Source organism: Pinus tabuliformis, chromosome 8 (genome assembly GCF_031772625.1).
Source record: "Pinus tabuliformis cultivar Carrire ecotype Pingquan chromosome 8, CPIR1, whole genome shotgun sequence".
Classification (NCBI taxonomy): Eukaryota; Viridiplantae; Streptophyta; class Pinopsida; order Pinales; family Pinaceae; genus Pinus; species Pinus tabuliformis.
In genome coordinates, this window is record NC_142294.1 from 116,676,319 (window position 1) to 116,700,193 (window position 23,875).

Here is a 23,875-nt window from a genome sequence, read left to right on the forward strand (position 1 = left end):
AAATATATTTTGTTTACAAGCTATGTCACAGGGTTTGCCGAATTTGAACCTTGAGGTTTGAAATTCGGGGAACCCAATTTTTTTTTTCAAATTCGTTCAGCTTCGGCAAACCTGAAATTTGAACCTCAACGAATTCGAACTTCAACAAATTCGAACTTGATAGTCGAACCTCAACGAATTCGAACCTAATAGTCGAACCTCAAATTCAAACCTCAATGAATTCGAACCTGAAGGCAAACCTAAAGACGAACCTGAAGCCCAATTTTATAATTTATAATTTTTTTTTGGGGTTCGAGGTTAGATTTCGGGCAGTTTTTGTTAGTTGTTTTAAGGTTTATGAGAAAAACCATGGGCAGCACATGGTTTTCTCTTGTTCTGCTTACCACCAATTAGTTTCCCGCGGTGGACACTGGTTTGGCTATATTTACCATGGTTGTCGATAGATTTTCACAAGCCAATTTCAGTCTGAGTGTACTCGCTCTATTGTGCTCAGTGCTGCCGCTGCGTGTTGTATTCTCTACAATTTCTTGAATTCAATTTCTAGACGCTGCTTGTCCCCGCCGCCCGGAGCGTGAAGTTAATAGTGGTCGTGATTTGTGGCTCGTGGGTGCTCACTGCTACTCATATAGTTTTATTGATTGATTTTGATTTTTTATTATTTTATGTCATATATATATAGTCGAACTTAATGCCGAACCTCATACGAACCTCATCGGAAAATTCGAATTCGAATCGAACTTAATTGTTTCCGAACTCGAATTCGAACCCGAATCATGTGACATAGTTTACAAGTATAAATCTTTTGAAGTGGTTGAGATTCTTTCTTCATTTGTGCGTTGTCTTGTGCATGTGTGCTCTGATAAAGTCTACAGTAGTGAAAATTTTCGAAGTGACCCCCGCTCCCAAATCCATTGTATTATGATGCCTTTCTCTGCACTTTGCCATTCATAATAAAAAGATTTGTGGGAGGATAGGCTAGTGGGAATTAGCATACTTGTTGGCACAATAATGCCCAGGTGTGATTTCCACATGTATTTAAATGATGTGGCTCCCCCTGTGGATTTACATCTTCTCCCCATGCTTTTGTTTTGATTTTTTTGGGTGTTGCATGGGTTTAGAAAAAAATAAGAGGAATATGGTTTAGAGTATTCCCATTTTGTTTTTGCACAGCACTCGAGCAAATTATCTCTGGAATTACTTCTCCTTAAACAAATGACACTCTAGGCAATTATACTGTGTTATAAGATCAAGAAAACGCTCTGCTTCTGTTCAACAAGATTGACTGCAGTCTAAAGTGATAGTTAATTTGCAAAAACTCAGTGTGACACTCTTTGACAGCTGATTAAATCATTAATGCTGTTACAGCTACAATGCTAATATGCCGACCCCATGAGAAAGAGCGCTGCTCCATGAAAAACTTTTAATTCTATTGTTTTATTGTATGTTTTTCAACTTTTTCTCATTGATTTGTAGTTTCCTGTGTATAGATGTGTAATGCTACTATTTTTATTTTAAGTATTTTGACTTTATTTAATCCTTGGATGGGGTATGCTGCTAATAAATTCATCTAAGAACTATCTTTCTTGTATTATATGCTTATTGAAGTTGTGGCTTTCAGGGGTGCTTCCTCCTTTTCCAGTGCAGTCAGAAGAAATTAGAGCGATGGCAAGGCATTGTAGTGTTGGCATTGAACTGAGGATGTCTGTTGAGCGGTTTATTCTCCTCGACACTCAGGTTTGTGTTGGAAAAAAAAAATATTGTAGATTGCTCTGGCAATGAATATGCATATTGTATATTAGGGCTTGCTTCTCTTAAAATTTCTCTCAGTCGGTCCTGTTTGGGGTTTAAGATTCCAAGCTCTCTTGGGACTGGAAAAATGATTTTGCTTTCACTGTAGGATTCCAGAATGCATTATGATATCGAGTTTTCATATACATTACAAGTTGCATCTTAGTTTGTCTGTTTTAGGGACTTTCATCATGTTAGTTTTCAGTGTTATCTGATCTGTTCATTTTATGCAAAACTATAGAGTTGATCATTTGATGAGTTGATATGTTGATATGTTGTAAGCCGACCTTCCTTTTTTCTTATGATCCTTGCAGCTGTCTTTTTTAATGAAAGTTTTGAAGGCGTGCTGACAGATATTTGGTGAATAAGAGTTTTGCCCTCCATAATGGCCTGTTTCCTGTTCATTTGTGAGACCAGGAACCAATTTTTTTTTTTTGGTTCTCTTTTGTGTGTGTGCCTTAAACCCAGAAGCAAATGATCATATTCTGATTCATTTTGTATGTATACTGCTCACAAGATTGTTGCTGTTGCCACTCTTTTTTTTATAAACAGTTGATAGACTGATGTGGCTACCTATTTACAGCCTGTATTTAGTGCATCTGTTTTGGCGGAAATGATGAGGCCTGATGGATCTTCTTCGATTTCTGTTTTAAGTGGAGAGCAGTTATCAGCTGAGTTGGCTCATGAGTTAATGGGTATTCAGGTAACCACTCGTGAAGAATTATGTGCTGTGTAGATGTTTATCGGATTCATTCTATTGTGGTTTGTCTTAGTGTGATTTTGTAATGTATGTGGCAGCTGTTTGAATTTTAGTAATGGAGAGATCTGGAAAGATATCTTTTGGGGGTTTTGTGCTAACCTTTTCCTTATGTTGTCCATGCAAGGGCACTTTCTAGCTTGGCGTTTTCCTTGCTTCAGTCTGCCATGTGCTGTTGCTTGTGACAGAGGGCCTTCATGATATCAGTCTCTGGAGACTCATGCTAACGGTAAAGCCCAAGTTCTCACATCCTTTCCGGCTACTCATTGTATTCAAGAGGACTTGAGAGGATTTGCATTCTTAAATGCACGTGTTCTTGTTTATTTAGTAGATGTTATAAGCTGCAGATAATCGCTATAAGGATCCTATAAGGATATGGTATTCAATTTCAGATCAACCTCAATTTATTTTAAATCATCTTATTCCAGTCCAATTGCAGATGTTTTCATATTTTATATGCTCTAGATGGTTTCTACCTTCATGATAGTTGAGCACGTTCCCCACTCTTATACTCTTTTATTTTCCTTTGGTTCTTTTTGGTATATTTGTTGGTAATCCATACTTATTACAACTAATTAAAAGAATCTTTAGGGTAGGATGTATCAGGCGAGATTAGTATATTTTGGCAGACAACACGAGAAAAGGGATTTGAGAAGGTGGATGAGGATTGTGCCAATAAACCAGATACGTCTTTATTCATCCATCTATTTGTACCAGTGACCATTAGACAATGTCGCAGCTGAGTATGCAAGTCTAAATGATTACAGATTAAATGCTGACACAATGTACAGATAAGTCAGCTCAACCAGACTAAAAAAGGTTTATGTGCAGACATGTACGGTGTCAGTAGGTTGCCATTAGAAAAGATAATTCAAATTCACCATGCGAAAAGTCATTTACAGGTGTATGTTGTGAGTCAGTTGCCACTAAAAGAGAGTTAAAATTTTGAGAAAAAATAATTTTATCAGTTTCCACCGATGACCAGAAAAGTGGGTCAATGGGACTCAAAGTACAATCCAGTAGTGACACACTGTGGGAGTGCAGAAGCAACTCCTGGAAACTACTAAATACAAGACATATGCAAAGGCCTATGGGAATTCTTTCAGTCTTCAGGGTTATATTTGATAACTTTGCTTCCAAGTGCTTCAGTATATAATAGTGCAGGGAAAATTTAAGGACCCATACTTATCTTAAAGCGTAGAAACCTTGGCGAATATTACTAATTCTAAAATTGTGGCCATTTTTTAAGTAAAATACTTTTATTCAACAAAATATGGGCAAATACTATGTTGGAAAAATGCAAATTGGTGAATAATTTTTGGTTAAAAAAACTGAAAAACTAGCTAAACATAAAAAAGTTAGCCCATAAAACTATTCTGAATAGGTGAAAATCAACAGTTTAAATCTTCTTCTTTATTTATTTTTAAAAATCATTCTTTCTGTTTTTATGGGTTTCCAGATTTATTGTGTTAGGATATCATTTATAGAAACATTCTCCTTATTATATGGAAATATTTATCATACTACCACATGCAGTCTGCTTGTTTTAGATTGAGTTTCATAAATATGTGAGCACCACAATGTGTCAAATATGCCGTGCCTTTTTCCTGTTGGATGTTCTTTGCACTCTTGTCATTCTTTAGTCATTTGCAAAGTGTAAAATGCAACAACATTTATGAGTGTCTTAACTGCAACTTTTTGGAAATTTGTCTGGCCTTCAGTATTATATTTCAGACTCAGTAGAGGGATAGGAACATTTTGAACTACTTCTAAATGATGCTGTTGTGTTTCTTATATGAATTAGGCTTCTAGATTACTGAACTCATATTTTATAATTGGTTTACTGCTATGAGGATGCTAAATATTCTATTGAAGTCTTCTTAATTTCTTACTTGATTCTTTTTCATATTATTTGATCTTATGTCAAATGTCTTTTATTCTCTATGTTTGGTTTACTGTATTAGTCCATTTTATTGCACACCCAATCTGTCAAGGTTATGGTGTGGAATATGAACCACCATCTGCCTATTCTTTCATTTTTGGTCTGCAGACCAACAGTGGTATCAGAGCCATCACTCTAAGCTTTGCCACTCAGAAATGCCTTTGCCACTCTTAGCTCTGTTATTTTGCTGTTTCTGATAGCATAGGCCTGTTGGTACCTTTCCCACACATAATGTTTTTTTTTACCATTTGCTATCCCTATGCCCAAATCAATTTGTGACATCCATTGTCGGGAGCAGCGTAGCACAACTCTTATAAGATCCGCGAGTGCTGCGGGTCTTGACAGGTTTTATAGCGAGACGGGTCACTCACGTAGAACCTGTGGTTTCTACCCGTACCTGCCAAAACCCGCATAAAACTCATTTACCCGCATTGAACCAGTGAAGAACCACATATGACTTGCATAGGACCCGTGGAGACCCACAAAATTCAATTTTTGTTTGTTTGAGATCATGTGGAGGGAAAGGGAAAATGGAAGAAAATGGAGGCCGAGTCTTATACGGGTTGCCGAGTCAATAGCCAAACGAGTACGAGTCGTGCAACATTGGTCGGGAGGCATTGAGCTCTAGTGTCTTGTAGTCACAGATTTGGAAGCACTGCGACACTGATGGTCTTTTTGTGAAGAAGCTGCCGCAAGCATTGGAGTCTTTTGACATAGGTTTAATTTGAGCGCTCCAATTGGAGAACATCCGAGGGTTGAAGCTAGAATAAAATATGGTTCCTCTATTTATTAGGCAGTGAGTTCTGCCAATTCCACTGTACAATCCACTGTGGTTTGAAGATTTGGTGGAGGAAGCAAGTTGAAAATATAGCGAGCAAGGTCTTCTAGCTTGTGCCTTAGCCAGTGAAGACCTCGAATTGTCCTCATGAGTTAGACTTCAATTAGGATGAGTTATTTCCAATTTACTAGAGTAATCATCAAGTTAACATGCATAGAGTTGAAGCTTTAGTTATAAAGGAGCCTTCATCAGTTTGGCTACAAAAAGAGGTGGCAGTTAGCAGTTCAGTTAGAGCGAGTTAGCCTTCAGCCTTGATTGAAGGAAGGATGAGTTAAGAACTCTAGTGTTGATTGGAGAGAGAAAGAGTATCACTCTTGTTGAGATTTTCTGTTTTATAAAAATAGGCAAAAATCTCAGTGTGTGACAACAATAGGAATTTGTTGCTAGATTAGCTCCAAGTTGTTGGGAGAGAGTTAATGCATCCTATATTTGATGTGAGAGGATTTATGAGGCAGTTAAATTCTCTTAGCTATAAAACAGGTATCCATACGGATTGTTTGTGGTGAGAGTTTGTGAGGAAATTGATTATTTTGTAATCTCCTGTTTGATAATAAAGAATTGCCGATGTCTATGTTTGGTGGACGTAGCCCAGATTGGTTGGGTGAACCACGTTAATCTGCGGTCTCCTATGTATGGTTATTTGCTGTGTATATTGTGTGTATATTGTTTATTTGTTTGCTGCACATCTTTGCCTCTAACAAATGGTATCAGAGCATGTTGGAGGCGTCGTGTGAGCCTGAAGAAGCTGCGTGGAGCGTAGTTTTTTGGTGCGTTGCTGGTGCGCACTACTGCTGGTGTGTTGGGCGTAAACCATTGTCTTTTGGGCGTGGCTGTGGGGCTGTGTATGTCCACTGTTGCTGGTGCTGCGTGGACCAACTGCGGATGCATGGAGGTCGTTTTTCCAGACCTGCGTGTTAAGTTGATGTTCGTCTGGTGTTCTGTGCGTGGAGCGTATCTCCACTGTTCTGTGCGTGGAGCGTATCTGCGTATGTCCACTGGTGCTGATGCGTGGAGCATATCTACGTAAGTAGGATTGCTGCGTGGGAGCGTTGAAGGCGTTGCACGTTCCACAACATTGTGAGATGGCAGGAGTCGAAGGCGTTGCACGTTCCACAACATAAACGCTGCCCCCACATCTATGCTGGAACATTCCAGTTCGCACCCATATGGATACAAATAATCGGTAATCCCTGTGTTTCAATTAAAATTGTGTTAGAATTGGGTACAACATGGTTTTGTTTACGGAAAAGAAAAACAACAAAAATATATAAGTCCACTCCCAAAGTAAGTCGCAGTATACGTGGTCTCGTGTTGGTTTGTGATACTTTTTGGGTTGGGTTTATGATAAGAGCCGACAGGGTATTGCCGTCTGGTTGGACCATATAATCCATTGGATCTACCATAGCCTTTCATAGCAAATGAAAATTTTTTGTTTTTTGAAAGCAAAACCAGTGTACTATACGGCATAGGCATTTCTTTTGAGATTAACTTCTGTTATTTAAAGATCAGAGATAAATCTGGAAATTGTTTAGTTGGAGCACGAAGTTGGAGTGTTGCTTAAAATTAAGATATACACTGTTTTTTTAATTTCTGGTCTTTAATAGTTGGTTTTTGGAGATTATTGTGTTTTTTGGTTGATACAAGCATAGTCACCAGGTTCGAGTTCGAGTTCGAGTTCGAGGACCATGAAATTCGAATAAAGTTCGGCAACTCAAATTTTGTCGATAAAATTCGACATAAAATTCGACATATAGAAATTCGAAAAAAAAAATGTATATTAAAGATAGATATATCATATGCATATGAGAAATGGTATGGAGTGAATTTTATCATGATTATCCTTATAATCAGACTATTAAATGCTTAATATCAAATTTTATATCAGAATAGATCAATTTTTCAATAGCTGCACTCACCAATTGTTAGCTCAAAACCAAATATCAGACCTTTATGACTGCTGCAACCACAGTTTGTTAGCCCACATACACATGCCAATAACAGATCAGCCTTATAGAGAAATAACTAGCAGAGCTAGGGAATGAAAATTTGGAGATTTGACCACAAAAAAGTGATGTTTAATGCTTGATACTTGGTGACCAACCCTTGCAAGGTCTGAAAAACGCCGAATTTCCCTTGAAAAACGCCGAATATGTTCGTTTTCCCTTGAAAAACGCCGAATTTCGAATTTAATGCTTCAAATTCGGCGTATCTGGTGACTAAGGATACAAGATGGCGAAAACTCAGAGTGCCCAGTTTGAAATTGAGAAGTTTAATGGCAAAAATAATTTCGAGATCTGGAAGGTGAAGATGTACGATTTGCTTGTCCAACATGGTGTGGCAAAGGCGTTGTTGGGCAAATCCAAACAGCCTTACAACATCACAGATAATGAGTGGGCCGAGATGGATGAAAGAGCAATAAGTGCTATTTGACTGTGTCTGGCAGATGATGTCCTGTTTAATATCGTGTCGGAGACAACAGCTGCTGGTTTGTGGACGAAACTGGAGAAACTGTACATGACCAAATCCTTAACCAATAGGATTCTCCTGAAGCGACAGTTGTACAGTTTGCGAATGAAGGAAGGTACATCGATTGCTGATCATTTAAATGCTTTTAATACTCTTCTGGTGCAATTACAAAGTATAGAAGTAAAAATTCAATCCGAGGATAAAGCTATTACTTTATTGTGCTCGTTGCCCGAATCATGGGATCATTTTGTTACTTCTATAAGTCTTAGTTCATCAGAAACTATTGAGTTTGATGATGTAGTTGCATCTTTATTATCGGAAGAAACAAGGAGAAGGTCGCATTCAGAAACCTCTACATCAGAAGCTATGATGGTTAGAGGTCGTTCGAAAGAAAGACGCTCCAGTAGACCGAGCGACTCACGTTCAAAGTCGAAAGGGAAGAAGAGTAAGGTAAAGTGTTGGTTTTGTGGCAAATCAGGACATTTAAAGAAGGACTGCTGGAAGCGACAGCAGCAAACTTCTAAAGCAGATTCTTCGACAGAGAAGAAGGAGGCAAATACGACAGATACAGGTTCGGCATCAGGTTCAGGTATGAGTGATGAAGTATTATCAATTAATGTGTCAAATCATGGTAAACATTGGTTGTTAGATTTCGGTGCATCAAACCACATGTGTATTCATAAAGACTGGTTTAAGACATATAAATCAATTGATGATGGTGTTGTGTACATGGGTAATGATGTAACATGTAATATTGTGGGAATTGGGAGTATGCAACTGCAAATGTTTGATGGGACAACTAAAATGTTAACTGATGTGAGGCATGTACCAGTTTTAAGGAAAAATTTGATTTCATTAGGAGCACTTGATTCAAATGGATATAAAACTGTAATTCAAGGTGGAGTAATGAAAATTTACAAAGGTATTTTACTAGTTATGAAAGCTAAGAAGGTTGGAAATCTATTTCAGTTAGAAGGAAGTACAGGGTCAGATTATGTGTCTACGGTGTCTGAACATGACAGTGGTTCCATTCACTTATGGCATCAAAGATTGGGGCATATGAGTGAAAGAGGGTTAAAATCTTTGGCTGATCGCAAGTTACTTCCAAATCTAAAGTCTGGAAAGTTAGATTTCTGTAAGCATTGTCTGTTTGGAAAACAAAGTAAGCAAAAATTTAAAACAGGCAAACATACTAGTAAAGGCATACTTGATTATATCCATTCAGATGTTTGGGGACCAGCCCCTACAACCTCATATGGTGGCTCGTCTTATTTTGTATCATTTATTGATGACTTTTCTAGGAAAGTGTGGGTCTACATGTTGAAAAGGAAGTCTGATGTTTTTTCAGTGTTCAAGTAGTTTAGAGCATTGGTAGAAAACAACACTGGTAGAACAATAAAATGTTTAAGAACTGACAATGGTGGTGAGTTTACTTCCAAAGAGTTTGACAGCTATTGCAAGGATGCAGGGATCGAGAGACATAAGACCACGGTTTATACTCCTCAGCAAAATGGAGTTGCTGAATGCATGAATAGGACTCTTCTAGAGAGAGCAAGGAGTATGCTGAGTAACGCTGGGTTGCAAAAGGAGTTGTGGACGGAAGCGGTGGCAACAGCTTGTTATGTGATAAACCGATCTCCATCGATGGCGATAGGCTGCAAGATTCCTCAAGAGGTATGGAAAGGTCACCCTTGTGACTATTCTAAACTCAGAGTGTTTGGTTGTGATGCATATGCTCTAGTGCCTAAACATCAGCGAACTAAATTAGATCCAAAGTCAAAAAGGTATATCTTTGTTGGGTATGGTGTTGGAACAAAGGGATATAGATTGTGGGATCCTACTACCCGCAAAATCATCATTAACAGAGATGTAAAGTTTAATGAATCCTCTCTTGTACAGTTAGATGTAGATTGTAGATTGAAACAGGATGATGTATTTGACTTTCAGCACATTCAGTTTGATAGCATTTCTAATGATAGTCATGATGACCATAGTTTAGATACTAGTCATGAACAGGTTTCAGAATCAAAACATGAACAGGGTTCAAGTATAGATCATGAACATGTCTCAGATACTGATCGTCAAGAAGTTCCTACAGATGGTAGTTAGCCAACCGAGGAAGCGCCAGAAACAGCCTTAAGGAGGTCGACAAGAATCAAACGGCCACCGAGAAGGTATGATGATTATGTCACTTCTGTTGCATTTACTGCTAATGACAATGAACCTCTGTGCTATCAGGAAGCAATAGAAGGTTCGAAAAGTGACAAGTGGAAAGCAACCATGAAGGACGAAATGATGGCCTTAGGTAAGAATGGCACATGGGATCTGGTTGAGCTTCCGAAAGACAGGAAAACTGTAGGGTGTAAATGGGTTTTCAAGCTGAAACAGGGTGTGAATGATACGGAAGACAGGTACAAAGCGAGGCTGGTTGCAAAAGGGTTTTCTCAGAAAGCCGGCATTGACTTTCATGAGATTTTTTCACCAGTGGTTAAAATTGTTTCAATTAGAATTGTGTTAGCATTAGTGGCTTTGCTTGATTTAGAGTTGCAGCAGTTAGATGTTAAGACTGCATTTCTACATGGAGACTTAGATGAGGAAATTTATATGGAACAACCAGAAGGGTTTGTTCATCATCGCAATGAGAAATTGGTCTGCAGGCTCAAGAAATCATTATATGGCCTGAAGCAGTCGCCTCGGCAGTGGTATAAGAAGTTTGATTCTTTCATGTTGAGTCAGAAATATGTTAGAAGTGAATATGATCATTGTGTTTATTTTAAACAGTTAAATAATGGCATATTCATTATCTTGGTATTGTATGTTGACGATATGCTTTTAGCAAGCAAAAGCATAGAAGAAATCAACAGGTTGAAGGCTCAGATGGCAAGGACATTTGATATGAAAGATCTAGGAGCAGCAAGACAGATTTTGGGCATGGAGATTTTCAGAGACAGGAGCAATGGTAAGCTATGGCTATCACAACAAAAGTATATTGAGAAAATACTTTTGAGGTTTGGTATGAATAATGTGAAGCCTGTGTCAGTCCCTTTCGCTTCCCATTTCAAGCTTTCTTCGAGTTTATGTCCTAATTCAGATGAAGAAAAGGAATTTATGTCTCGAATTCCATATGCTAATGTAGTAGGGTGTTTAATGTATGCGATGGTGTGTACGCGACCAGATATTTCACATGCAGTTGGGGTTGTCAGCAGGTATATGGCAAATCCGGGTAAAGAACACTGGTCAGCAGTGAAATGGGTGCTTCGGTATTTGAGAGGCACAAGTAGTTATTGTATCACTTACAATAAGAGTAGTGAATTTGTTTGCGGGTATGTTGATTCCGATTTTGCAGGTGATTTGGATAAGAGAAGGTCAACATCAGGGTATGTCTTTACTCTTGCAGGTGGAGCAATTAGTTGGATGTCAAAGTTGCAGAATATTGTTGCTTTATCCACTACTGAAGCAAAATACATTGCTGCTTCTCATGCTTGCAAAGAAGCGATTTGGTTGAAAGGTTTGTTTGGTGAGTTTGGAAGGCTGCAGGACAACATCAAGTTATTTTGTGACAGTCAAAGTGCAATACATTTGGCTAAGAATCCGACCTATCATAGTAAATCAAAGCGTATACCGATCAAGTACCATTTTGTAAGACAGGTTATCACTGAAAGGGGAGTCTCTCTTGAAAAGGTGCATACAAAGGAGAATTGTGCAGACATGTTCACGAAACCAGTTTTGTTAGAGAAGCTACGTTGGTGTTTGGCTTCTCTTGGCTTGCAAAAAAGATAAAATAATAAACAAACAGGGTATCAGGCTAATTGTTGTCAAGGTGGAGATTGTTGATATTTTTTGTTTTATGAAAATAGGCAAAAATCTCAGTGTGTGACAACAATAGGAATTTGTTGCTAGATTAGCTCCAGGTTGTTGGGAGAGAGTTAATGCATCCTATATTTGATGTGAGAGGATTTATGAGGCAGTTAGATTCTCTTAGCTATAAAACAGGTATCCATACGGATTGTTTGTGGTGAGAGTTTGTGAGGAAATTGATTATTTTGTAATCTCCTGTTTGATAATAAAGAATTGCTGATGCCTATGTTTGGTGGACGTAGCCTAGATTGGTTGGGTGAACCACGTTAATCTGCGGTTTCCTGTGTATGGTTATTTGCTGTGTATATTGTTTATTTGTTTGCTGCACATATTTGCCTCTAACAACTCTCAGTTAACTCATCAATCAAGAACTCGAGTTCTAAATTTGAACTGGGTCTCCTTGCATGTTCAAATTGGGCCTATAAAGAGGAGGATGGAAGCACAAGGAAAATAAATTGTTTTGTGCTTGTGACAACTTACAAGACAAAGCTCACGAGTTTGTGAGAGAGCCTTGATTGTGGAGAGTGCAAGAATTGTGTCCTAAGAAATAGGAGGCACAAGTGTGCTAGGATTTAGGAGTTGGTTGTGCGCAGAGAAGAGGAGTTGGGTCCTAAGAAATAGGAGGTAGGAAGTGTGCAAGGATATAGGGATTTTCCCTATAAAATAGGAGTTGATTTGCACTAGAGAATAGGGGTTGATGTGCGCTAGGAAATAAGGACCTAGTGCACAAGGATTAAGGAGCCTCTACTGTGTAGTGATCAAACAAAAGTGAGCAGGTTTTGCATGTTGTAGAATGTAACTAGGTTCGGTCTTCATAATGACTTGTAATTATGAATTTATGTAATAAAGAAGACAAAGATAATAAAATGTATTTTGTAATACTTGCATCATGGGTTTCATGAGCAAGGAGTTTTTATTATAGGTCGAACACTTCTTGATGTCTTTAGTAATTTGTCTTGTCATAAATATAATTAGAGTCATGTATGAGAAGTCATGTTACACTCCTGTAAAGGACAAATTATTGATAGAACTGTATGCTCCAAGACCTTGTTACTATCTCGTTGAAGATGACCTCAAAACAAAGAATGCACAAACTCAAGTCAACTCAAAATGGAGACACAACTATTCATAGGTCATGTCGGCTCATTTTCAGTGGAAAACCACTATATATACCCATGTGGACTTCAGCACAAATTACAGAGAGATCAATTTGGATCTGTCTGAGATTTCCGGACAGCTTCTGTGTAAGAACAGTGAGAAAGATTGGGTTTTCTGAGTGCGAAAGAAGGAGACAGGTCAGCGAAGAAAGGGTCTGAGATTTGGTGCGAAATCAAGAGATATTTCAGTGAAGGAAAAAGGAAGCATAGCACAGGAAATAAGGTCTTGTAGTTCTGGATATAAGTCTGTAATGATAAGTGCGGATTACAGTACGTGAAAGAAGGGAAGTCTACCACAAGAAAGGAGACATCTTCAACGTGAAAGAAGGCACTCACAAGTGCATCTACAGTTCAGTCTTGATCTGAAAAGAGGCTAGATATAACTCGGACTTGGGTTGGCATATCTTAGAAAGAAATCAAAGGTAAGTATTGTAAATAGGAAAGCCTACTACAACATGATCAAGGGTTCGGTCTTGGACTTGATACATATCTAAAGGACTCTGAAAATAGACCAAGAAGGAAACTCCAGGAGAAGGCCAAGGAAGAGTTTAGACTAGGGACCGAGTCTCCCTAGTGTTTGTGCAGAACGATGCAGAAAAGGAGGATCAACATAAGGAGCTTAGAAAGAGCAGTGACAAGGTCTTGGAGGCGTATTGGTGTCCACTGTCAAGGGTCTGTGTCATCGTCATGGTACTTGTCAGTTAAAGATCTATAAGAAGAATTACTTTCGGGTTTTCCTCTCCAAGAGGGAGAGGTTTTGGCCCTGGCTTGGAAGCCAAAATTTTGGGTCTCTTGTGCATTTGATAATTGACTTGATGAAGAACATAATAATGTAAAGAAAGATAATTAAGTCACAAGTAATTATCATGAAAGAGAAATTGAATTAAATGCCTTCATTTCTCAACACTGCAGAGCAAGTCAAGAAGGCTGCAAAGGAACAATTGTGTGCTAGAGGGTCGAGATCAAGCAAGGTCTAGGCCAGCCAAGATCAATTGTATCAATGGGGATTTGTGAGAGAAGTAGAACACTTTCTCAAGAGAGACAGATTGCTTTGTAATAGATCCAAGTGCTCAAGAACAATCAATAAAATAGCCACATCAAGCAAGCAGGTTTTCCTTGTTGGGTTTCCTGAGAAAAATAAGTGTGTCAATTTGTGCATGTGTTTTTATTCCGTTGCTTCTAAGTTGTTAAGAGACTTTGTATCTTGGTGAAAGTGAAGTAGATTTTAGTTTTCAGTTATTCATCTAAGTAGTTGCAGAGTTTTCATGGAAATTTAACGAAGAATACATTTGGAGAAGTTGAGAATGGTAGAGAAGGGCATGGACAAAAAACTGGACAAGAAGATGATCATCAAGAGCATCAATATGGGCAAGGAGATGCAAAAGGTGGCCATTGTATGCACTCCTCATGCTTTAGTGAAACATACTGTAGAGAGGACGTCACAACTTACATTTAAAAGGAATTTGACAAGAAGTACAATGTCAAGTGGCATTGCATCGTTGGCCGCCATTTTAGTTCATACGTTGCTCATGAGACAAAGCAATGCAAATACGTTTATCTTGTTTAGAGAGCAATCCTCTTGTTCAAATTGGGATAACCAAAACAAGTTATGGTAATTCCCAAAGCATTTCTATCAATGTGCTTTTTCACGGGAAGGATATTGTCTTATTTTAACTTTCTACTTATCTTGTTGCGGATCTAGACTTTCAAAATATAATCGGGCTATCAATTTTGAGTTTTATATGTTTCACTTGAAGACTGTGCAAGCATGCATTTTGAATCTTGGTGTCTTCATAAAATGTTGTCTTGAATTCGAACCAAAGAGGTGGTATTGGATATGGTTGCCATTGTTTCCCATATTATGAATAATGTCATTCTCGTTTTTACCCTCATTTTGGTTTCATGACTACTTAGTTTCTCCAAGGAGGCATTGTCATGGTCATATTCTCCATATGCGAGGAGGTATTTGTTAAATTTTCCTTGAAACTCTGCAACTACTTAGATGAATTACAGAATACAAGGCAACTGAAAACTAAACCAAATTTACTTTCACCAAGATATAGAGTTTCTTAACAATTCATAAGCAGCAAAATAAAACACCAGAGATAAAAAAACACATCATACAAATTGACCCACTTGCTTACCCGAGAAACCTAGAAGGGAAAACTTGCTTTCTTTGTTGTGGTATTTTATTGATTGTTCTTGAGAAATTTGATCTATTACAAGGCAATCTGTCTCTGAGAAAGTGTTCTGCTTCTTCTCACTAATCTTAGCTGGTACAATTGATCTCGGCCTGCCTTGATCACTGCTTGATCTTGGCCCTCTAGCACACAACTGTTCCCTTGCTGGATACCTTGACTTGCCCTGCAATCCTTGGTTCTTGATCTTTGCGCACTTGAGTGTCCTATTTCTTTGCGTGCTAGATCCCTATTTCTAGCGCACTTGTGATCTCCTATTACTTAGGACACAAGCTCTCAAATCTGCACACAATCTCCTAAATCCTTGTGCACTTGTGATCTCCTATTTCTTAGGACACAAGCTCTCAATTCTACGCTCTCCATAATCAAAGAAGATCTGACAAACTTGTGAACAAACTTGTGATTTATTGTGCCTTCATCCTCCTCTTTATCGACCCAATCCGAGCATGCAAGTGGCCTAGTTCAATTAGAAGCTCGAGTTTTGATAGCGAGTTAACTAAGAGTGATACTCTTTCTCTCTCCAATCAACACTTGGAGTCTTAACTTGTTCTTCCTTCTATCAAGATTGAAGACTAACTTGCCCTAACTGAACTTGTAACTACCACCTCGTTTTGCTGTCAAACTGATGAAGACTCCACTTAACTGAAGCTCCAACTCTACGCATGCCATCTTGATGATTATTCCAGTAAACTGGAAATAAATTCATCCTAACTAAAGTCTAACTCATGAGCTCGCACTCATACTAAGAGAGACAAATTGAGGTCTTCACTAGCTAAGGCACAAGCCAAAAGACCTTTACTCGCTACATTTTCAATAGTATTGTGATGAGTCTTATTATTACTCTCCTGTCTCAGTGTATGCACTTGGTGCATCCAAGCATGCTTCCAATGGAACCATTTGCAATGACTCTGATAAATGTGATGCAAACATTTCAAAGTGTACGGTTTGAGATGCTTCATAGTGTTCGGTGTCATCTTTAACATTGGTAGCTTATATATATATATTTTTTTAATTGATTGGTTAAATTGTTTATTGTTTATGTAAGCTTACTTGTATTGTAAATGGGTGCATTTTTGGTAGACGCTGACACTATCATTGTGATTTGTAAATTGCTCTGGATATTCCATTGCATAGTTCATCACAATAGGTCAACAAAAATATATTTGAAAATTTGAAATCTACACTATCAGGGTTAATATTTCCTTCGATTTCTGGATCCGTTAATTACTGTGTTATGCTTATGGATGCAATATACAAGATATGAAAAATAGGAAAAATCAAAATAAAGCTCACAATCCACAATGAACACAAGATATGATCTCAAAAACCCCTACAGGAGCTAGAAGGTGAGGCTGCTTTGCTTTCTCTGTCTTTGAATGGAAATGGGTGCAAGTACAAAGGAGTGAGACCTGTGGCCTGTGGGCTGCTATAGTGCGCAAACCCTCTTTGTTTGCTCTCTCTCTATCTACTTTCAGCTACTCTGTTTATCTATGAAACAAAATGCACTCGAATAGAATCCCTTTTCCTCTTTGTGGCCCGAATATAACACAACCCGATAGCCTATTAGAGGTTAAGTTTGTCTCCTTCGACTATTTACTAGAGTTTCAACATGGACTCTTCTAAAGAATTCTTCATTATGATGATGTGGCTAGCCCCTTTTCCATGATGGGGGCTGACATAGCATCCTTTCAAAACATGGTGGTCAAAACAAGGTCAACTTTCAGGTGGCATAATTGTTGCATACAAACTTCAATTGAGGCGAAGCTTGCGCCATTGGAAAGGTATCAATTTATAGATTATGGAATCTAGGTCCATGGTAAGGTTGAGACCACAAAAATGGTCATTTAAGACCTCAAAATGACTCTTGAAGTTGTTTCACCCAAAATTTTCCAAACTGGGACTTCAAGTAATAATGACCATGCTAGTTGATTCCTCCAAATTTTCCACTCTGAAAGCATCGAGATAGATGGCAAATAATGTAATGATCCAATCCAGATCACATTGAGTTGGCCACGTGAAGGATCATAGTTCTTGATCTTCATCCATGTGAGTGTTGTGGTATAAAATTCATCTTCTAACCTTGTATCTGACAAGGGGGAATGATAGAAGTGATTGATAGTTAGGCTTCTAGTTATGAAGCCCTTTCAGTCAAGCATTTACAAAAGAGCCCGAGCCTCGAGCCTAAGCCAGAGTTAGAGTTGTAGCTAGAGTCAAAGTCATGAGCAAGATTCAGGTTGCATTCATCTTCAAACCAACATCAGTTTGCAGTCATCTTCAATTGCCATTTGTGAGCACTTCCAATCAAGAGAAGACATCATCTTCTAGTGAAATTTGGAAATGTTCCGTGAACTTTTGAGTGTTAGAGCTGAGTTCCATAGTTGGTGGTCAGCCCGAAACTACCATTTGGTAGAAGACTTTAGCTTCTGCTACCCGTTTGGCTTGTGGTCTTCTGCAAACCACCAGATTTAGGGAGCAGATTCAGCCATTAGCAGCTGCCCTAATCTCTTTGCTTGGACTCGCATAGAACCCTTGGTATTAAAGGGGGAATGTTGGACACTTAATCTGTTCGGGTGATGGTGTGGAATATGAACTGTCATCAGGAGTCCAAGAGACCTTGGAAGAGGAGTCTAATGGTCATAAACATTGTATGTATATATATATATATATATATATATATGTGGCAATAACGCTTATTCTTTCATCTTTGGTCTGCAGCCCAGCAACAATTAGCATGTTCTATTTGGACATAATGTGATGTACCTAGTTCTTTGATGAGAAAAAAGTTCGCTTTGAACTTTGAAGGTCATATCATCACATATCATCAGCTAATACAATCCATGAATGCTACATGCACTTAATATACTGCAGCATATATGGGTGCAGATGCAGTCCTATTGATATATCTGGACTCATTCATAGTTGGATTTTGAAGTAATTTAGAATGTGAAATACACCAAAATAGAGGAATTTTTTTTTACAGGTTCTCCTATTGCTGATTACTGATGTCAAAGGATAAGTAACCTTGATGTGTTTAGAGTCTAGATTTAAGTCTGGATTGGATTGTATATGAATAAAATTTTGTTTTTGAATGACTTTAAATGTTGAAAGTGTTTGGCTATAGAAAGTGTTTTTAGTGGTGATGCATGGTCTATGTATTTGTGAGATGGATTGAGAGCCTGGACATCATGGACAAAAGAGACTTTATAGATGAATCGCTCATGTGCCAGGTTCCATATGTTCCTGTCCGTCATGAATTATATATCGGAGTTAGTATTTTAAATGGTTCACAATATCGTATGTTGATTCTTGAAGATCAAGCGCATGTAATGTTTGTAGCCAAAAGTAAATATCAACAAAAGAATTAAAGATGTCATGGCATTGATTTGATTAAAAAACACTAGTGACTTCAGATGTACTAGGGATGAACCAAACTCGGATAGCACGAGTGAAAAGAATTAATCTGACAAGGAAGTGACTGGATGAAGAGATGCAAATACTAGCAAAATAAGAGTATCAATAAATAAATTTAATGAGGAATAACTTTTAAAGGCATTTCGTCAAAATGAAGTAAGTTTGTTGACAGAAACAGGCAAAGAAATAGTTGATTTAAGGTCAAGAAGATCTCATGACTTAGTTTTGTGAAGTATGATGAATGTTCTAGTGCTCTACCAATATATTTGACGTGGTTCACAATACATATAGCTAATGTAAACAGATAAAATAATGAAAGAAATACATAAATTTGTTGAGTCCAAAGTGGAGAGCTGTGTAGAAAGAAAAGTTTGTAGTTATGTGAAGTACAATAAGTTAAAATATTTAGTGGGAGGATGTATATATAGCTCCTCCGAGTTTTCAAGAAGTTGTTGGTGGGTAAGATCTTATCCATAAAGTAACAACCAAGTCTGAATAAAATCCAACTTATGTGGCTGGATATGCTAAAAATTCACCATGCCTCTGTGGGTAGTTGAATTAAGGAGCTTTGAATGTGTTAAATTATGGAACAAGTTGCCAGGCACATTATCCAAATTGAAAGGTGGCGTTTTATTATAATGGATTGACGTTTGTTTGCATTTCCCCTATCATAGTAAATATAACATAAGAATATAATGTTTCAGCCTAAGTTTGTACAAATTGTGGAAACTGGTACGTCATGGAAACATGCCCTCTCCCAAATTTTGGAAATAAGGAAATAAATATTTCAAAAATTAGATTAAAATTGGCATATTATCTTGCAAATTATACAAGGATCAAGAAATTTAGCGTGTTTAGGAATTTTTTTGACTTAATTCATCACTGAGTTTCTGTCACTAGGCATGTGTGACTGTTCACATCACCTTTTAGGAGGTTTTTTGTGGGCTTGAAATGCACCCTATTTTGGGCTGAAACATGCGCTGTCTGGGCTAAAACAGATCAGAAACAGAGACTCACATCTGGGGACATGTTTTTAAACCCTGGAGTATCTCTGAAATGTGCTTCTCTGTTTCTATGCATTTGTAGCCTGGAAATGCAGGGAAGGGGGTGTTTCCTGCTACTCATGTTTGGGGGAACTATCTACGGTGTTTCTATCTAGGGATGATATGGAGGTGTTGTATATGTGGTGATTTCAGAAGCTTGGTGAAGTGATGATGTAGTGATGGGGGCATCTCCAATAGTAGTTCAGCTCTACTAAAAACAGTATTAAGAGGAACGTGATTTCTAACACTCTAATTAGAAGTGTGCAACATAATTTGCTGTCATATGATCATATCTTTACTGATGAATTATGAGGTGTATCCAGATCTTATGCTCCTACAAAATGGCCTCTTCTTGTATTTAGCTTTGCTCCTCTTTTCTGTAGCTCTCTTTTGGAGCATCCTTTTTCTTCTCTTCATGGGCTGATAAACTCGAGTCTAAGTTTCATCCTCTGAAATCACTGGCTGGTACTTAGTGTGTGACTGTTTCTTGTCATTTTCTTTCAAGCTTTTGTTCCACCTCGTTGTAGGACCCGACTTCCACACGAGCTCTGGGTTGTGTTGACGAGGCATCTGTCTCCACTCATCACTATCCAATCGCGAGATTTCAAATTCTATCTCAATGCTATCTATTTGCTTGTTCAGTCTTATTGGTTGAAATTGTCTCTTTTGTATTTTCTTCTTTGGCTGGAGGATATATAACTATCTTAGGAGCAATTTTTTGACAGGATTTTGTGAAGTATCCATTACCATAGCAGACTTGCCACTTTAAAGGACCACTTTGAAAATGCAAGCTCTGCTTCCATGTGAAATCAGAACAAAAGAGGTCTCATTTCTGGGAAAGTGAAAAATGCATATTGTGAGAATATGGCTTTGAGTCCAGTTGCTTTTGAACATTTAATAAAACTGAGATAGTCTTTTCTGTGTGCAGGTTGATATGCTAAAGCAGGGGATACCAGACCCATCTCTTCTGAATTCCCCTTCAACTGGAATAGGTGCCTATTCACAAAGTTCAAATATAGTGTCTGACAGAGAGGAGCGGGACACTTTGCAGGATGATTCAACTGAGTTTTTGGCTGATCCAGTGTTCATTCACACAAAGTTTGTCATATATCTTATCCTTGTCATTCTATGTTTAACATATCAGCTTAGTTTGATCCATACACTTTGTTTTTGCAGTAATTGGATAATAGTTTTTTTTGTTTTTTGTTTTTTTGTAGGTTGCGTGAACAGGAGTTTTCTTGGTACAATGTTTTGTGTTTGAGAAAAGCGCTTTCACTTTATTTCAATTCATCTTCTTTCAGGAAGAATGGGTTTGTTCAGTATTTTCCATCACGGCTCCAATACAATGATCATTTGGATGTGCTGAATGAAGCCCCGTCTCAACCAAATAAAGATGAGGCTGGCCCTCAAGGGCATCATATATTCAATAACTCACAGAGCAGATCTTTTGAGATTCCGACTAATGGGTCAAGTCCTGGTGAAGTTAATTTCTACGTTCTTCCATTGAAGGTGTCAGATGATTCAACAAAGATCCAGCTTGAGAGCTATACCTCAATGCTGAAGCAACTCCGTGATCAGGTACTTGCAGGAATACAGCTATGCTTTGATCTTTTTCAATGTAATATGAATCATGACTTTTCTTGTAGTTAGGTTCTCAGGAGATCTGCAGTTGAGTGACTCTCTCTCTTCATCTGTTGGGTATGTTTACTTTTTCTTTCTTCCATTATAATGGTTGAAGAACTTTAATATGCAGGTGCTTTCGATGCCACGTCGTTCCTTTGCAAGGCCAATCAGTGAGCGTGACTGGCTTCGGAATGCAGCTAGAATATGGGATATGGTCAAAAGGTCCCCGGTTATTGCCGAATATAGCAAAACACTTCAAAGTTCGGGGTTATACCGGAGGTAGTCGTGGCAGTGCAGTCATATTGTCATTGTGCTTTGAGCTGTTTGACTTGGTCGGTCTTGCATTTATGCTCAGATGTCCAATAAATCAAGTCTGATTTCACATCTCTTAATTATGAATGTAAGGTTATGGGAAAATACTGTTCTCTACTACTCTTCATTCCGAATGTGACTTGAGGTAAATCTGATCACATGAATAGAGGCCGTTAATTTGTTACTGTCTATGATGATAGAAAGTTACCGAACTGGATGTTAAATTCATTCCCTCTTCATTTCTTTTAAACGAATGTGCTGCCAAGGTTTTATGCAAATAGCAAGAGTAATAATTATAAAATTTGTTTTATATAGCGAATTATCAATTATTTTGATGATCATGACCTTTCCTAGGGTTAAATACGAACGAAGCTGTAGGTTGTTCAAGATTAAACAAATGTCATGCCAAACTTATATATAAATAGCAATAGTAATAATAATCAAACAAATTTTGATGATCATGACCTTTGCTAGGGTTAAACATGAACAAAGCTGTAGGTTCTTCAAGATTAAACAGATGTCATGCCAAACTTCTTATAAATAGCAAGAGTAATAATAATCAAACATATTTTATTTTATTTTTATTTTTTTCAAGGAAAATTTCATGGGTAAATTTTAAGGGACTTGCCTGCATTCATGGATTGTACCTAATGCAAACTTGACTATGTTGATTAGGGTCCTTCACCCAACAAGGACATCGAGTGAGGCATGCAACAAAGGCAGCCCACCCAAGGAATTGACTCAAAGACCTCATGTACTGAGTCACATGGTTCAGGTTCAAGTTTGGGTTTGGCAATGATTATGTTCTGTTTGGATTTGAATTTTTTGATTAGATTCACCATTAGGTTCATGTATGTATATATATATATATATATATATAACTTTATTAACTTTAAGATTAAATATAACATAGCATATTAAGAAATCAACATCATTAAACATACAAAATGTTATGATGGACATGTAAACTACAAAGTATAAGATAAGATAATTTTATAAATGTCCAACAAATGGCCACAAAAGTAGGTGAATGGCACTGAATATTATAATCGTTGTGAATACAATGTGGGAGTGCAAGCATAGCTCCTAGAAAATGCTGAAAATAACATAAAGAAAGAGAGAGAAATAGAGGATATTGCTGCCTCAACATGCATATAAAAGACTGATATGATACAAAATAATCTTTAGCTTGCCAAATCAGAATGAGTGAGATAAGAAGATTTGGCAATGGAGCTATAGATGTCAAGGGCTCCTAAGTCTGATTATTGATGGCACGAGAGGTGAATTGGTCACTGGCTTGCAATTGAAGTCCCCTGGAACCGATGATGGCTTTGGTTGTAGGATCCAATGGGGTTTGTAGGAGCAAGGGGTACTCCTACCATTAGAGGTCGAAAGAAAGAAACTGAGTACTGTTGGAATAGAATTGGGAGGTAATCGTATGGGTTGGGGTGCCATGCGCTGGAACTATCTGTAGCTAGTCCCTTTATTGTTTTGAGAACATGTGAATTGATGTGCGGTTCGACATCATTGAAATGGTCTAGATGATATTTGTCGATCCCTTGTAGGGAGAGATTGAGAAGAGACTCGAGATCTCACCCTTCTATTGTCTAGTGCACCCTGAACTTCAACTAGCTGCTTGTGGTTTTGATCTAATGGATCCACATGAAAATATGAGGTGATTGTCTTGGTCATCCCAAGGCAGGGCATGGTGTGCAGGAACAGAGTTAAGTGGCTGAAACTCTCACTGATGATTGGTCATCCCAAGGCAGGGCATGGTGTGCAGGAACAGAGTTAAGTGGCTGAAACTCTCACTGATGATAGATTACAAGCTTGTGTTGTAATGTGAGGTTGTGAGCTTGAGTTGCGGACTTGGTCAATGGCCATGAGGTTTGACAAGTCTCAATTTTTCTTACGGTCACTGAATTTTGTACCTCAGTGTTGAAGATTGACGAACCTTGTGACATAGCCTACTTGAAGCTCAAAGCATTCGACTACGCAAACTTGCCCTTTATGTTGATCAAATGTATTTTATCTATCAATTATCAATTATTTAGGTGCTCACATCCTTTCCACTGGTTTAAGCACATAATAGAGGTGTAGGTTATCATGATATTGCAAGATTGCAGTGTTGGAGTGAAGGGATCTCAGATTGCATGTAATAAGATAAGGCATTTAATAGTTAGTATAGTAGAGACTGGTCGGTTGAATTGGTGGAGCTAAATGCAATTGAAGTTTTGCATCAAATAGTGAAACTATAGTGGTAGAATAAATTTTGTGATATATATCTGTTTTTTCTCTTTGAAATTGCTTTCTTTGAACCTTGGAAGCATTATGATTGGCCTAAATAAATTAGGCACCACCTGTGACAGGGTACTCTTTCGTCAAAATTACCTTGGAAATGCACCTGGCCCGACCACTTATTTGGACATTGAGTTAAGGTATTGAACAATGGCAAGTTGCCTGGCGAATTGACTCCAAGACC

At 38.0% G+C, this 23,875-nt stretch overlaps 1 protein-coding gene across 2 annotated transcripts in view; it reads left to right on the plus strand.

Annotated features, from left to right (window-relative positions):
* The window catches only part of LOC149234398 (uncharacterized), a 76,220-nt gene extending 54,517 nt beyond the window's left edge, over window positions 1–21,703 (plus strand). Inside the window, exons 3-8 of one of the 2 annotated variants that reach the window (XM_089371831.1) lie at window positions 1,619–1,734; window positions 2,372–2,491; window positions 2,685–2,774; window positions 20,387–20,556; window positions 20,760–21,036; window positions 21,212–21,703. In XM_089371831.1, the coding sequence (XP_089227957.1) occupies window positions 1,619–1,734; window positions 2,372–2,491; window positions 2,685–2,774; window positions 20,387–20,556; window positions 20,760–21,036; window positions 21,212–21,364 (926 nt within the window). In that variant the 3' untranslated portion in view covers window positions 21,365–21,703. Of the gene's footprint in view, window positions 1–1,618; window positions 1,735–2,371; window positions 2,492–2,684; window positions 2,775–20,386; window positions 20,557–20,675; window positions 21,037–21,211 lie in introns of both variants that reach the window. The other variant, XM_089371830.1, reaches the window with a different exon arrangement.
* The last annotated feature ends 2,172 nt before the right edge of the window (window positions 21,704–23,875 follow it).